Raw genomic sequence first — 14,694 nt, 5'->3', positions numbered from 1 at the left:
TATGCCATTGCCAGGCTGTTTTGATTACTATGGCCTTGTAGTATAATTTCATATCAGATAGCATTATTCCTCTAATGTTCTTTTATCTCAAGATTGCTGTGGCTTTGTGGGGTCTTCTGTGGTTCCATATACATTTTGCAACATTTGTTCTTGTTCTGTGAAGTATGCCTTTGATATCTTGATAGTAATTGTATTGCATCCACAGAGTGCTTTGGGTAGTATGGACACTTTAATGGTGTTAATTCTTCCTATCCATGAACAACTGATATGCTTCCATTTATTTGTATCTTCAGTTTCTTTCTTCAGTGTCTTAAAATTTTCTGAGTATAGATTTTTTTACATCCGTGGTTCAATTTATTCCTTGGTGTTTTTTATGTAATTATAAATAAGATCATCTCCTTACTTTAGTTTCTCAGGGGAGACAAAGGCCAGCAGCGGCCAGTTTCTCCAAGGAGAAAAAGGCCTCCTTACTTTAGTTTCTGATAGTTCGTTATTGGGATGTAGAAAGGCAACTGTTTACTGGATATTTATTTTGTCTCCTGCTACTTTACTGAATTTATCAGTTCTAATAATTTTTTATGGTCATTAGGGTTCTCATTATAAAAGTATCATGTCACTTCTGGTCAGGATGGCAGCGTAGGGAGACATGGCTCACCTCTTCATACAACCACATCAAAATTTCAACTAAAATAGAGAACCACCATCACTCCAAACCATCAGAAGCTGAGTTCAATGGAAGTCTGACAACTTACTGTGTAATTAAAGAAACCACATGCATCCAGACTGGTAGGAGGGGTGCCGACATGGAATGAGCTGGCCCCTCAGCCTCATGTGGTGGATGAAAGTGCAGGCAGGGTATCTTGGGAGCAAGGAGTCCCAGCCCACACCAGGTCCCCCAGTCCAGGGTTCCAGTGCCGAGAAGGTAAGTCCCCCCAACTTTTGGTTGCAAAAACCACTGGGGATTGAGTTGGTGGAAGAAAACTGCTCAAACCCCAAGCAGTTCCTCTTAAAAAACCCACACATGGTCTCACATACTCAGACTCACTATCTCTGAGCACCAGGGTAAAAGCTTGAAAAGACAACATCAGTGGCATAAGGGGAGGAACTGAAGTGTCTGGCATCAGGGCAAGCAGAAACCACTGTCCCTTTTCTAAACCCTCCCCCCACAAACCTAGCAAGCTGGCCTCATAGCTGGGACTCCATCAACCTGGCTAACACTGTTTGACCCACCTTGGCAATCCCCAGAGACTCTGCCCTATCCAGTTTATGGACCCACCCAAGCTGCTTTTTCATATGATTGGCTGGTCTTGGCTCATGTTTCCCAACTTCCTAAATCCTCTCAAACAAGCAGGAACAGGCCTCAGTGAGCCCCAGGTGCAGCACTAGCAGCAGCCAGCCTGGATTCACAGCTTGACTTTGAATAGAACCTCCAAGCCCAGCACAAGTAGCACCTATCTGAGACTGTTTTATAGTTTAGGCAGGATGGCCCCTTGCAAAACACAGGTAGAAACTGACTTCAGCTTGTACCACCTGGGAAACCCCAGGGCCAGTGCACCCAGTGGACATCTACAGACCACGTAGGAGTACCACCACCTTGTACCACCATCCAATTTGGGTACCTTTTTTTTCTTATTATTTATTGACTTTTTTTTAAAGAGAGAGACAAGCTATTTGTTGTTCTGCTTATATATGCATTCATTGGTTGCTTTTTGTATACGCTGTTACTGTGATCATACCTTTAACCTCGGTGTATCAAAAGAAATCTTCAACCCACTGAGTTATTCTTCCATGGCTTTTATATTTCTTCTTTGTTTCTGATTGCTGTGGCTAGCACTTCCAGTACAGTGTTGAATAAGAGTGGTTAAAATGGATATCCCTGTCTTGTTCCTGATCTTAAGAGAAACACTTGTATTGTGCTCATTGAATGTTATATTGGCTGTGAATCTTCATGTATGGCCTTTATTATGTTGAGGTATGTTCCCTCTATTCCCACTTTGCTGAAAGATTTAATCATAAATGGATACTGGATTTTATCAAATCCTTTTTTTTATATCTATTGATATGATCATTTGATTTTCATCCTTCATTTTGTTCATGTGGTAAATCATATTTATTGTTTCGCAGATACTGTACCAACCTTGCATTCCTGGTATACATCCATTTAATCATGGTGTAGCCCCATTTTAAGGCATTGTTGGATCCTGTTTGCTAATAGTTTGTTGATTTTAGCATCTACATTCATCAGGGATATTGGTGTATAAATATCTTGCTTTGTAGTATCTTTACGTGGTTTTGGAATTAGCATAGTGCTGGCCTTGGAAAATGAGCTTCAGAGTCTGCCCACTACTTGAATTGTTTGGAACTGTTCGAGAAGGAAAGATGTTAGTTCTGTGAATGTTTAATGTGAAGTTATATGATCCACAGGATAATTTTGTTTGTTGGGACTATTTGTATTAATGCTCAATTTCACTTGTAATTTGTCTATTCAAACACTTTCTTCCTCCTGATTCAGTTTTGAGATTTTATGTTTGTAGGAACTTACCATTTCGTCCAGATTGTCCAGTTTGTTGGCATATAGTTTCTGTGGAGGTTACTTCTCCTCTTTCATTTTTGATTTTGGGTCTTTTCTCTTTGTTTCTTGATGAGTCTGCTTAAAGGTCTGTTGTCTTTGCAAAGAACCAGCTGTTGATGTCATTGATCTTTTTTATTGTCATTTTTAAGTCTTTTGTGTGTTTCTGCTCTGATCTTTGCTTCTTTTTCTTCTTCGCTTTCTTTGGACTTTGTTTGCTGTTCTTTTTCCAGGTTTTCTTTTGTAAGTATAAAAAGTAAAGTGATTGACTATGAATGTAGTTGCTTCTTTAGTCAAGGAAGAACTTCACAGTTAGACAATGGTAGTTTTAAATGAGTGTTTTTGTATACTTCAAAGGAATAATCAGTCACCTTATTTCTAGTAATGGTTTGATTTTTTTTCCTTGCGGTTCATAGAATCAACAGTAAAGTTTCTGGAAGTTTTTTTTTGAGAAAGGTGACATGCTATTGCAATTTCAACTGAAAAGTCAGCATTGAAGATAAATTAGTTTTTGTGGTGATATTACAAATGTAAATTTAAGTGGAGCACACCATCGTAAAACCAGTGTCCCTTATAAATTAAGAAAGCTAGAATATCTATTTTATAACTGTATCTGAGTAAAACTACATTTTTGTTCTTAATATATCAGATTGCACTTATTTCCATAAGCAGTTAAATCTGTGTTTGACCAATTGAGATGTAAGTTATAGTCCAAATTTACAATTACGTACACATGCATATACAGAGAGTCACTGAACTACTAAATTTTTTTATGTCATTGATGCTGACTACAAAAAAAATACTTCAGTGCAGCATGTGCTTTATCTATTTGCTGTCAAATTTTAGAATTGTTTGAGCCTTTGAAGAATTACTTTTGTAAATCAATTAAAGTGATTTACAATGGTATCTAGCTTCTTTGTAAACAAGTCCCTTATATTATGGCTGCATCTTATTCCAAATCACTTAGATATCTTTCATCAGGATTTTTGATAAATGGAGTACCAAAAATACAACATTTTTGAAGTTTGTAGAAAATTGTAATTATTGAAAATGAAGTTTGCATACAGGAATACAATGATTTTTATCCCTACAAATGCAGAGGAGGAATTGAACAAATTAAATGAGTAGAGCACAAACAGTGTACTACTTTTATTTTTCTTAGTGTATAATTAGATTTAGAAAATTGCTTCTTGAAGGAAGAACTCTCTGTATTCAAATGGGTAAATTTAGGTTCTACATTGAAAAGGATACAGTTAAGACTTGTTTTCAGCATCTGAAGTGGCAAAACATTCAAAACAATTTTTGTCTCAAAAAACTGTGTCAAAGCAGAGAATAACAAGTGTTGACAGGTATGTGATGAAATTGGAACACTCATATATTACTGGTAGGAATGTAAAATTATATGAAACAGTCTGGCAGTTCCTCAGTGGTTAAATATCTGCTTACCATATGATTGATCCAGCAGTTCCACATCTAAGTGTATATACCCAATAGAAGTTAAAACCCCCATCCACACAAAAACTTATGTGAATGTTCATAACAGCCATATACATAATAGTCCAAAAGTGGAAACAACCCAAATGTCTATCAGCTGATGAATGTATAAACAAAATATGGTATGTCAATACAATGGACTATTTTCAGCATTTATTTTACTTTTTTGTAGAGTACAGACCTCATTAACTTTTTTTAATTGAACTTTTTTGAGTGACATTGATTAACAAAATTAATACAGGCTTTAGGCGAACAGTTCTACAGCACATCATCTGTACACTGTATCATGTGTTCACTACCCCAAGTTGTTATCCAGCACTTAAAAGGGTAAAGTACTGATACATGCTGTAATATGGATTAACCCTGAACACATGTTAAGTGAAAGAAGCCAGTCACAAAGGACAAGGTTGTATATGGTTACATTGATATTAAATGTCTACAATAGGTAAATCTATAGACAGAGAAAATATATTAGTGGCAGCAGCATAGGGTATATTGGACAGGTGTGGGGTTTCTTTTTGGAATAATGAAAATGTTCTAGAATTGATTGTGATGATGATGCACAAGTCTGTGACTGTACTTAAAGCTATTGAATGATACTCTTTTAAAAAGATGAATCGTGTTATGTGAATTATATCTCAATAAAGCTGTCAAAAGAAGGTACTCTGAATGGAAACGAAAGGCAATATTGTAAAACATTTGGGCTGAAATAATTACACATTTCAATGCTGATCCTGTACCAGGTAAATATGCTCCTATAAACTATTTTTATCAGTAAAAATACTATCAATTGAGGAAATTTGAATCAGTTGAACAAATCAGCATTCTCAAACTGATGAGGAAGAAGAAAGAAAAAATCCCAATACTGAGGGATAATCTTTGTTAATCTTTTCTTTTCTATCCTTCATATGGATATATCATGGATGTAATGTTTCATAAACTTATACACTCTTCCCATTCAGAATATATCAGCTTCCATTCAGAGCTCCCCCTTTTTCTTAATATATCAGATACCACATTCCATGTTCGTGCATTTGAGTTCCTATGGTAGGCTATTTGACATTTTATTTATATTAGTCACCAGCCCTACTGCTTGTTTGTGGTCTGAGAATATGCGTAATGCCCAATTTAACCCCACTGTGTTGTACAAATGCCTGATGCACAGAAGGTACTTAACAGCTAGCTGTTCCTCGACTAAAATGCTTGAGCAAACAGAACAGAATCCTACTGCCACTCCATTGAAACCACAATGAAAATAATCTGTTTTATTATGTTTTCCTTTCTATTTTCATAGGTATCGTGCTCCTGAAGTTTTATTAAGATCTTCCGTTTACAGCTCTCCCATTGATATGTGGGCTGTTGGGAGTATAATGGCTGAACTATATACATTAAGACCACTTTTCCCAGGAACAAGTGAGGTTGATGAAATCTTTAAAATTTGCCAAGTTTTAGGGACTCCAAAAAAAGTAAGTACTCTTGTTCTTAAATTGTTACAACTTTTTATTATAACTTTTGCCTAGTTATATATTTTATTTTCAAATAGGTTTATGAATTAATGGTTAAATTTTTTAATTCTTAATTTAAAAAAAATTGAGGTGGGATGAAGATTATAAGAAGCCAGATCCTAATAGACTGAATAAATAAGATGCTTGCCTTTGTTTAAGAACCTAAGAAAAATGCTCCATATTTAGAATTCTATATATTTAACTTTGGGTTGATGACTGACAACTACATAGACATTCTCACTTGGACTCTTACCTACTTTCTCTGTGAATGTCCACTGGCATCAACTCATTTCTCCAGGTGTCCAGGATTACTTTCTCTTAACTTTGCCTTGTTGCCTTTTATATACCTCTGCCATGGACATATGATTTCTCGGGCTGAATATTTTTCACTTAACTACTTCATTCAGCTAGATTTTACATTCAGGGATGTGTTTAATATGTTTAGGTATATATAATTATCTCTTAATTAATATGTATCATATGGTTAACAGTAGCTATTAAAGCTTTAAGATAATTGTCATTACCAGCTATGTGAAATTTTTATTTTTTAATTATATTTTATTCATTATGCTATTACAGTAGTCCTGATTTTTACCCTTTTGTCCCCTTCAACCCAGCATTACCACTCCCTCAGGCAGTCCCCCTTCCATTGTTCATCTCCATGGGTCATGCATATAAGTTCATTGGCTACTCATTTCCTACAGTGTATTTTTATATCCCCATGGCTGTTCTGTAACTACCTATTTGTACTTCTTAATCGTCTCACCTCTTCTCCCATTCCCTCACACCAGCTTCCATATGGCAGCCTTCACAGCACTCCCTGCATCTACAATTCTGTCTCTGTTCTTAGCTTTTTACATTCAATTGTTTATAGATATGTATTTTTGCCATTTTGTTGTTCAAAATTTTGATCTTCTTTTTCTTAAATAAGTCCCATCAACATTTCATGTAATAATTGTTTGGTGATGATGACCTCCTTTAGTTTTTTCTTGTCTGGGAAGCTCTTTATCTGACCTTTGATTCTAAGTGACAGCTTTGCTGGGTAGGGCAATCTTGGCTGTAGGTACCTCCTTTCATGACTTTGAATATTTCTTGCCAGTCCCTTCTAGCCTGCAAAGCTTCTTTTGAGAAATCAGCTGACAGTCTTATGGGAACTCCACTGTAGGTAACTGTTTTTCTCTTGTTGCTTTTAAGATTCTTTCTTTATCTTTAACCTTTGTCTTTTTAATTTTGATGTGTTTTGGAGTGGGCCTCTTTGAATTCATATTGCTTGGGACTCTGTGCTTCCAGGAGTTGCATGTTTATTTCCTTCACCAAATTACGGAATTTTTCTTTCATTAATTTTTCAAATAGATTTCCAGTTTCATGCTCCTTCTTTTCTTCTTCTGGCATGCCTGTGATGTGAAAGTTGGACCTCTTGAAGTTGTCCAAGAGGCTGCTTATACATATATCCTCATTTTTTCTTGGATTCTTTTTTTCTTGTTCTGATTGGTTGTTTTTTCTACTTTATGTTCTAAACCATTGATTTCTCACCTTCATCCAACTCTACTGTTGTTTCCCTATAAATTATTCTTTATTTCAGTTAGTGTACCCTTTGTTTCTGACTGGATCTTTTTTATGCTGCTGAGGTCCTCACTAAGTTCTTTGAGCATCCTTATAAAGTCTTTAGAACTCTGCATCAGATAGATTGCTTATCTCCATGTTGTTTAGCTCTTTTTCTGGAGTTTTGATCTGTTCTTTCATTTGGTCCCTCGTTTTGGCAGCCTTCCTGTGTTTCTGTGTATTGGGTAAAGCTGCTTTTGACTCCATGTCTTGGTAGTGTGGCCTAATGTAGTAGGTGTCCTGTAGGGGTCCAGCGGCACAGTCTCCTCTGTCACCAAAGCTATACTTGAGGTGTGCCCTTCATGTGGGCTGAGTACACTCTCCTCTTGCAGTTAAGCCTTGGTTGCTGTTGGCAGATCAATGGATGGGATTTACTAAGGCCAGTCAGCTGCAAGGATTGGCTGTGACCACTTACCACCAACCTCTGCTCTTCATGGAGGATCAGCTGTGCAGAGGCAATGTGATAGTGTTCCTACGTGGTCTGTAGATGTCCACTGGGTGCACTGGCCCTGGGGTTTCCCAGGTGGTACAAGCTGAAGTCAGTTTCTACCTGTGTTTTGCAAGGGGCCATCCTGCCTAAACTATAAAACAGTCTCAGATAGGTGCTACTTGTGCTGGGCTTGGAGGTTCTATTCAAAGTCAAGCTGTGAATCCAGGCTGGCTGCTGCTAGTGCTGCACCTGGGGCTCACTGAGGCCTGTTCTGCTTGTTTGAGAGGATTTAGGAAGTTGTGAAACATGAGCCAAGACCAGCCAATCATATGAAAAAGCAGCTTGGGTGGGTCCATAAACTGGATAGGGCAGAGTCTCCGGGGATTGCCAAGGTGGGTCAAACAGTGTTAGCCAGGTTGATGGGGTCCCAGCTATGAGGCCAGCTTGCTAGGTTTGTGGGGGGAGGGTTTAGAAAAGGGACAGTGGTTTCTGCTTGCCCTGATGCCAGACACTTCAGTTCCTCCCCTTATGCCACTGATGTTGTCTTTTCAAGCCTTTACCCTGGTGCTCAGAGATAGTGAGTCTGAGTATGTGAGACCATGTGTGGGTTTTTTAAGAGGAACTGCTTGGGGTTTGAGCAATTTTCTTCCACCAACTCAATCCCCAGTGGTTTTTGCAACCAAAAGTTGGGGGGACTTACCTTCTCGGCACTGGAACCCTGGACTGGGGGACCTGGTGTGGGCTGGGACTCCTTGCTCCCAAGATACCCTGCCTGCACTTTCATCCACCACATGAGGCTGAGGGGCCAGCTCATTCCATGTCAGCACCCCTCCTACCAGTCTGGATGCATGTGGTTTCTTTAATTACACAGTAAGTTGTCAGACTTCCATTGAACTCAGCTTCTGATGGTTTGGAGTGATGGTGGTTCTCTATTTTAGTTGTAATTTTGATGTGGTTGTATGAAGAGGTGAGCCATGTCTCCCTACGCTGCCATCTTGATTGGAAATGTGCAATTTTTAACATTGGTATAATGTATAATGAGGAAAGGTGTCACGATGATACACATTGTAAAGCAAAATAAGCAAAATATCCTTATTTTTTCAAAGTCACTGTCATTGTTAGGATACATGTCGTTGTCATCATCATCCAAATACTAGACAAGAGTTTAATATTTTGAAATTTATTAAAATGTCTTTTTATTTTTTCCTAACTCTCAGTTCAGTGTTATTTCTATACTGTTTGTAGCGCTGAATTGTTAGTGGTCTAGTATTTTATTCTCACATTTATTTATATAAATCAACATTAAAATTTTCACATGTGAATGGCTTGTATATTATTACTGTGTTTTTAAATGTATTACTAATATTCTTTTTGCTGTCTCCCTACTTACATATTTCTTAAACAGAGTGACTGGCCAGAAGGGTACCAGCTTGCATCTGCGATGAATTTTCGTTTTCCACAGTGTGTTCCTATAAACTTAAAAACTCTCATTCCAAATGCCAGTAATGAAGCTATTCAGCTTATGACTGAAATGTTGAATTGGAATCCAAAGAAACGACCAACAGCAAGCCAGGTAAAATGAAATCTCACTGGTACACTTTTGTTAAGTTTTGAGGATGTACAATACAGGGATATTTTCATTTGTAAAGATAAGTCTTTTCTCAGCCAGGTATACCAAAAGAATTAAAGCCCTAAAGTCTTAAGGCCCAGTATATATAATAAATTAATTTCTAGGCATGCAAGATATTTGGGAAAACTGCAAAAATAGTCATACCAGTAATTTTACATGTTTTATAGTTTAAATGGGAAACACTATAAAGGTAAGGCTGAAAGGAATACTGTATTTTGCCATATATAATGCACACTTTTTTTAGATTATTAGATGAGTTTTATTTTTTGTTTCTTTTTTTTTAGCTTTATTCCATTTATTTATTTTTTCCACTTTTTTTATTGTTGCTCAAGTACAGTGTTCTCCATTTTCCTCCTACCAATCTTCACACCCCAGCCATTCCCACTTCCCACCCTTGATTTTACCCCTCTTTGGTTTTGTCCCTGTGTCCTTTATACATGTTCCTATAATACTTCTCCCTTTCCCACCATTATCTGCTCCCATCTTCCCTCCGGTTACAGTCAGTTCTTAATTTCAATGTCTTTGGTTATATTCTGCTTACTTGTTTGTTTTGTTGACTAGGTTCCACTTATATGTGAGATCATATATTTGTCTTTCATTGCCTGGGGCTTATTTCACTTACCATAATGCTGTCCAGATCTATACATTTGTCCCAAAGAGTAGAGCTCCTTTCTTTCTGCTGCATAGTATTCCGTTGGGTAAATGTACCATGTTTTTTTGAACCATTCATTTACTGATGGGCACTTAAGTTGCTTCCAACCCTTGGCTATTATAAATTGTGCTGCTGTGAACATTGAGGTGTATAGGTTGAAACACCAATTCTTTTAAATTGGTGTTTCGGGGATCTTAGGGTATAATCCCAGCAATGGAATTGCCAGATCAAAAAGTAGTTTTATTTTTAGTTTTCTGAGGAAATTCTATACTGTTTTCCACATTGGCTGCACCAGTTTGCATTCTCACCAACAGTGCACTATGGTTCCCTTTTCTTCACATCCTCTCCAACACTTGTTTGTTGATTTGTTTATGATGGCCATTCTGACCAGTATGAGATGGTATCTCATTGTGGTTTCAATTTGCATCTCTCTTATGGCTAGTGATGCTGAGCATCTTTTCATAATTCTCTGGGCCCTTTGCATGTCCTCCTTGGATATGTATGTTCAAGTCCTTTGCCCATTTTTTAATTGATTGTCTTCCTGGAGTGGAGTCGTGTGAGTTTTTTATATATTTTGGAGATCAAACCCTTATTCGAAGTGTCATTGGCAAGTATGTTTTCCCATATTTGGTTGTCTTTTCATTTTAATGCTGTTTTCTTTAGCCATGCAGAAACTTTTTATTTTGATGAGATTTACATTTGTTTATTCTTTCCTTTATGTCCCTTGCTATATGGGACATACTGGTGAAAATGTTGTCGTGTGGAATATCTGAAATTTTCCTGCCTATGTTCTCCTTTAGGACTTTTATGGTGTCATGACTTATATTTAAGTCTTTTATCCACATTGAATTTATTTTTGTGTATGGCGTAAGTTGGTGATCAAGTTTCATTGTTTTGCATTTAGCCGTCTAGCTCTCCCAACACCTTTTGTTGAAGAGGCTATTTTTACTGCATTTTATGCTTCTTTCCCCTTTGTCAAATATTAATTGACCATAGAGACTTGGGTTTGTTTCTGGGCTCTCTATTCTGTTCCATTTGTCCATGTGTCTGCTAGTACCATGCTGTTTTGATTACAGTAGCCTTGTAATACAATTTGATATCAGGTATTGTGATCTCTTCTACTGTGTTCTTCTTTCTCAAAATTGCTAGTTATTCGGGGTCATTTATGGCTCCATATAAATTTCTGAAATGTTTGTTCTATATCTGTTAATTTGTCATTGGTACTTTAATAGGGATTGCATTGAATCTATAAATTCCTTTGGATAATATGGACATTTTTATGATGCTAGTCATAAACTAGCATCATAAAAATAAACTAGTCATAGTTTATGACTAGTTAATAAAGAGTCGTAAACTCTTCCAGTTCATGAACATGGTACATGTTTCTATTTGTTTGTGTCTTTCTTGATTTCCTTCTTCAGTGTTGTGTAGCTTTCAGAGTACAAGTCTTTTACCTCCTTGGTTAGGTTTATTTCTAGGTACTTTATTTTTCTTGTTGCTACATGAAATGAGATCCCCCCCCCCCCCAGATTTTTGTTTCTGCTATTTCATTGTTGAGATACAAAAATGCCTTTGATTTCTGAATATTGACTTTGTATCCCACTGTTTTTCCAAATTCACTTATTAGGTTGAATAGTTGTTTGGTGGAGTCTATAGGATTCTCTATGTATACTATTATGTCACCTGCAAACAGTGACACTTTTGCTTCCTGCTTTCCAATTTGGATGCCTTTTACTTCTTTTTCTTGTCTGATTGCTCTGGCTAGGAATTCCAATACTATGTCGAATAGAAGTAGTGAAAGCAGACATCCTTGTCTTGTTCCTGAACTTAGTGGGAAAGCTTTTCATTTTTGCCCATTGAGTATGACGTTGGCTGTAGGTCTCTCATATATGGCCTTTATTATATTGAGGAATGCTCCCTCTATTCCCACTTTGCTGAGTGTTTTTATCATAAATGGGTGTTGTACCTTATCAAAAGCTTTTTCCCCATCTATTGATATGGTCATGTGGTTTTGTCTTTCCTTTTGTTTATATAATGTATTACGTTTACTGATTTGCAAATACTGAACCATCCTTGCATCGCTGGGATCAATCTCACTTGATCATGATGTATGATCTTTTTAATGTATTGCTAGATGCAGTTTGCCAGTATTTTGTTGAGGATTTTAGTGTCTATGTTCATCAGTGATATTGGCCTGTTGTTTTCTTTCTTTGTTGTGTCTTTGTCTGGTTTTGTAATTAGGATGATGCTGGCTTCATAAAAAGAGTTTGGGAATCTTCCATCTTCTTGGATTTTTTGGAATGTTCTATGAAGCATAGGGGTTAGCTCTTTTGTAAATTTAAAATTTTTGTAAAAAATTTTTGTAAAATACTCCTGTGAAACCATCTGGTCCAGGGGTTTTGTGTGTTGGGAGTTTTTTGATTACTGCTTTGATTTGGTCAATTGTTATTGGTCTGTTCGGGCTTTCTGCTGCTTCATTAAGTTTTGGAAAATTATATTTTTCTAAAAATCTGTCCATTTTACCTAGGTTTTCAAATTTCTTGGCATATAGTTCTTCGTAGTAATTTTTTACAATCCTTTGTATTTCTGTGGTACCAGTTGTAATCTCTCCTCTTTCATTTCTGATTGTGTTTATTTGGGTCCTCTCTCTTTTTTTCTTGATGAGCCTGCTTAGAGGCTTGTTGATTTTGTTTTCTTTTCAAAGAACCAGCTCTTGGATTTATTGTTCCTTGGAATTTTTCTTTTAGTCTACATTCTTTTATTCTGCTCTGATCTTGGTTATTTCCATTCTTCTACTTGCCCTGGGCTGTCTTTGTTGTTCCTCTAGTTCTTGTAGATGTAGGGTTAGGCTGTTCATCTGAAATGTTTCTATCTTTTTTTAGGTAGGCCTGTATCGCTATGAACTTCTCTGTCAGGACTGCCTTCACTGTGCCCCATAAGTTTTGGATTGTTGTGAGTTCATTTTTATTTGTTGCCAGAAACTTTTTGATTTCTTCCTTGATGTCATACTTGACCCATTCATTGTTTAATAGCATGGTATTCAATATACATGAATTTGAGTATTTGGTTTTTTCTTTGAGGTTGGTTTGTAGTTTCAGTCCTTTGTGGTCAGAGAAAATGCTTGATATGATTTCAATTTCCTTGAATTTATTGAGGCTTATTTTGTGTCCTATCATGTGTTCTATCTTTAAAAATATTCCTTGTGCATTTGAAAAGAATGTGTATTTTGCTTCTTGGGGGTGAAAGGCTCTATATATATCAGTTAAATCCATCTGATTTAGGACACTGTTCAGTGCTGCAATGTCCTTGTTGATATTTTGTTTGGAAGATCTATCCATTTTTGATAGTGGGGTGTTAAAACTCCCCCATTTTTGCTGTCTGTATCTTTCTTGAAGTCCTCCAAGTTTTTTGTTATGTATTTGGGTGCCCCTATGTTGGGTGCGTATGTGTTTATATCTTCTTGACTGATTCTTCCCTGGAGTAGTATGAAGTGTCCTTCCGGGCCTCTTTTTAGGGCTCTTAGTTTGAAGTCTATTTTGTCTCTTATGAGTATTGCTACCTCAGTTTTATGTTTTTGTTTTTGTTTTACTGTCCATTTGCTTGGAATATATTTTTCCAGCCATTCACTTTCAGTTTGTGTACGTCTTTTTTTCTGAGGTGGCTTTCTTGTAGACAACATATGTGTGGGTCATGATTTTTTATCCATTTGGCTACTCTGTATTTTTTTATTTGAACATTTAATCCATTTACATTTAAGGGTGTTATTGATAGGTACTTATTCATTGCTATTTTGCTTTCTTTGTATCTGTGTTCCTCTTTCTCACACTTTCTTTCTTTTCTTAAAGCAATCCCTTTAGCATGTCTTGCAGTGCTCATTTGATGGAGATGTATTCTTTCTGCCTTTTTTTGTCTGGGAAACTCCCTATTTCCCCTTCCATTTTAATTGAGAGCCTTGCTGCAGGCAAACCTTGGTTGCAGGCCATTGTTTTCCATTACTTCAATTATTTCTTACCATTCCCCTCTAGTTTGGAGTGTTTCCAAATCAGCTGCTGGCCTTTATCAGGGCTCCCTTGTATGTTACCTCCTGTTTCTCCCTTGCTGCATCTAAGATTTTCTCTTTATCTTGGAATTTTGCCATTTTAATTATGATGTGTTGTGGAGTGGGTCTCTTTGAGTTCTTCTTGATTGGGACCCTCTGTACTTCCTGGATTTGTGTGACTTTTTCTCTCATCAAGTTAAGGAAAAATATGGAATGCTTCACAAGTTTGCATGTCATTCTTGCACAAAGGCTATGCTAATCCCTGTGTAATTCCAATTTTAATATATGTGCTGATGAAGTGAGCACTAATGCACACTTTTTTACCCAAATTTTTAAGGGAAAAATAATAATGTACATTTTACATGGGTAATACTAAGTCCATATCTGTATAAATGTTTTTAATTCTTTTATTTGTGCTATATATTAAAAGTATAACTCTAGAAAACATTAACTTTTTTATATGCAAAGCAGTACTCTGGAATACATTAATAGGTTTTGTTGAACTTACAACGAACTTGCAGTGAAAGCAGTTTTACCCAGTGATTCAATGAAATGCAATGAAGAGCAATGATTATTATCCACAGAGTAAGATAGATGATGCCAATTATTATCCACTTGATAAGGTAGGTGATACCAAATTATTACAGTAGGATGAACAGCATGACATTTTTGTCCGTACACTTTAGTCGGGAGAAATTATTAGAAAATTCCTTGGAAAACATTGAAACAATTTTCATACACTGTAAGCTTTAAGCTAAAAGTTATTAAATATC

The 14,694-nt window shown here is 36.6% G+C and overlaps 1 protein-coding gene and 1 non-coding gene across 2 annotated transcripts in view; one reads left to right on the top strand and one right to left on the bottom strand.

Annotated features, from left to right (window-relative positions):
• Positions 1–14,694, top strand: part of MAK (male germ cell associated kinase) — a 91,824-nt gene that overhangs the window by 39,512 nt on the left and 37,618 nt on the right. Inside the window, exons 7-8 of the mRNA XM_053664071.1 lie at positions 5,358–5,529; positions 9,006–9,173. Of these exons, the coding sequence (XP_053520046.1) occupies positions 5,358–5,529; positions 9,006–9,173 (340 nt within the window). The remainder of the gene's footprint in view (positions 1–5,357; positions 5,530–9,005; positions 9,174–14,694) is intronic.
• LOC119043341 (U6 spliceosomal RNA) lies at positions 14,124–14,227 on the bottom strand. The gene has a single exon (XR_005081392.1). It is a non-coding gene; the product is annotated as a U6 spliceosomal RNA (small nuclear RNA).

Source organism: Artibeus jamaicensis, unplaced genomic scaffold (assembly GCF_021234435.1).
Source record: "Artibeus jamaicensis isolate MK-2021 breed Jamaican fruit bat unplaced genomic scaffold, CSHL_Jam_final contig_335, whole genome shotgun sequence".
In the NCBI taxonomy this organism is placed as follows: Eukaryota; Metazoa; Chordata; class Mammalia; order Chiroptera; family Phyllostomidae; genus Artibeus; species Artibeus jamaicensis.
This window is presented reverse-complemented; position numbering and strand designations above follow the sequence as displayed.